The sequence below is a fragment of the Nicotiana tabacum genome, chromosome 10 (genome assembly GCF_000715075.1).
Source record: "Nicotiana tabacum cultivar K326 chromosome 10, ASM71507v2, whole genome shotgun sequence".
NCBI lineage: Eukaryota > Viridiplantae > Streptophyta > Magnoliopsida > Solanales > Solanaceae > Nicotiana > Nicotiana tabacum.
The window spans coordinates 74,341,385-74,342,453 of NC_134089.1; the positions used below are offsets into that span (position 1 = coordinate 74,341,385).

At 45.3% G+C, this 1,069-nt stretch overlaps 1 protein-coding gene across 1 annotated transcript; it reads right to left on the reverse strand.

The window, feature by feature from the left end:
- Positions 1-230: 230 nt before the first annotated feature.
- On the reverse strand, positions 231-569 carry LOC142165178 (uncharacterized). The gene has a single exon (XM_075223791.1). It carries the CDS (start codon positions 567-569, stop codon positions 231-233), a length of 339 nt encoding a protein of 112 aa, XP_075079892.1.
- Between the last annotated feature and the right edge of the window lie 500 nt (positions 570-1,069).

Below are 1,069 nucleotides of genomic sequence, written 5' to 3' on the forward strand. Positions count from 1 at the left end.
AAGGTCACATCGATGGGTTGAGGTAATGAACAACATATCGATCCCTAAAGCATCCCCCTTGCCGCCTCGTTAAAAACCTCCCCGGGAAAACCCAATTGGTATAAAACCCGGGTAAGGGAAAAAGAGTATGACTTAGGTGACGCCTTCTTTTAGAAGTGGAAGTACTTAAGATGGGCAATGTTCCAGTTGTTTTGGAGTAGTTTTCCCTCCATTGTTTCTAGCTGGAATGCTCATTTGTTTGCTGCCGCTACGATCTTGTATGGTCCATCCCAGTTTGTTCCCAATTTTCCCTCATTAGGGTCTTTTGAAGCTTGTGTTTTAGCCTTGAGGACGTAGTCTCCGACTTTGAGCGGTCGTACCTTGACTCTCTTGTCGTAGTATCTTTCTACTTGCTGCTTCTCGGCTACCATTCTTATGTGGGACATGTCTCTTCGTTCTTCAACTTCGTCCAGGTCTTGTAGCCTGCTTTCGTCGTTGCCTGTTCCGCTCTCGTTGCTGTATCTCAAACTGGGCTCCCCAACATCGACGGCTATAACTGCGTCGGTCCCATAGACCAGTGAATATGGCATTTCTCCTGTGCTGGTTTTTGGCGTAGTGTGGTATGCCCATAATACTTTTGGTAATAGCTCAGGCCATATCCCTTTAGCTTCCTCAAGCTTCTTCTTTAGTATGTTCAATATTACCTTATTGGAGGATTCGACTTGACCATTGGCGGCAGGGTAGTATGGCGTGTAGAGTATTCACTTGATGCACCACTTTTCGAAAAACTCAGTCGTTCTTTTTCCGATTAACTGAGGTTCGTTGTCATAGCTAATTTCTTTGGGGATTCCAAAACGACATATAATGTTTTTCCATATGAAGGCGATGACCTCCTGCTTGTGTATATGAGTGTATGCACCTGCTTCCACCCATTTAGAGAAATAGTCAGTTAAAACCAAAAGGAAGCGTACCTTACCTCGTCTTGCTGGGAGGGGGCCGACTATGTCCATTCCCCATTTTATGAATGGCCATGGCGAAGTGACAGAGTGGAGGAGTTTCCCTACTTGATGTATCATAGGGGCATACTTCT

Excerpts from the sequence above, each read along its gene's own strand:
- LOC142165178 (XM_075223791.1), bottom strand. The coding sequence starts at position 569 with ATGCCATATTCACTGGTCTATGGGACCGACGCAGTTATAGCCGTCGAT.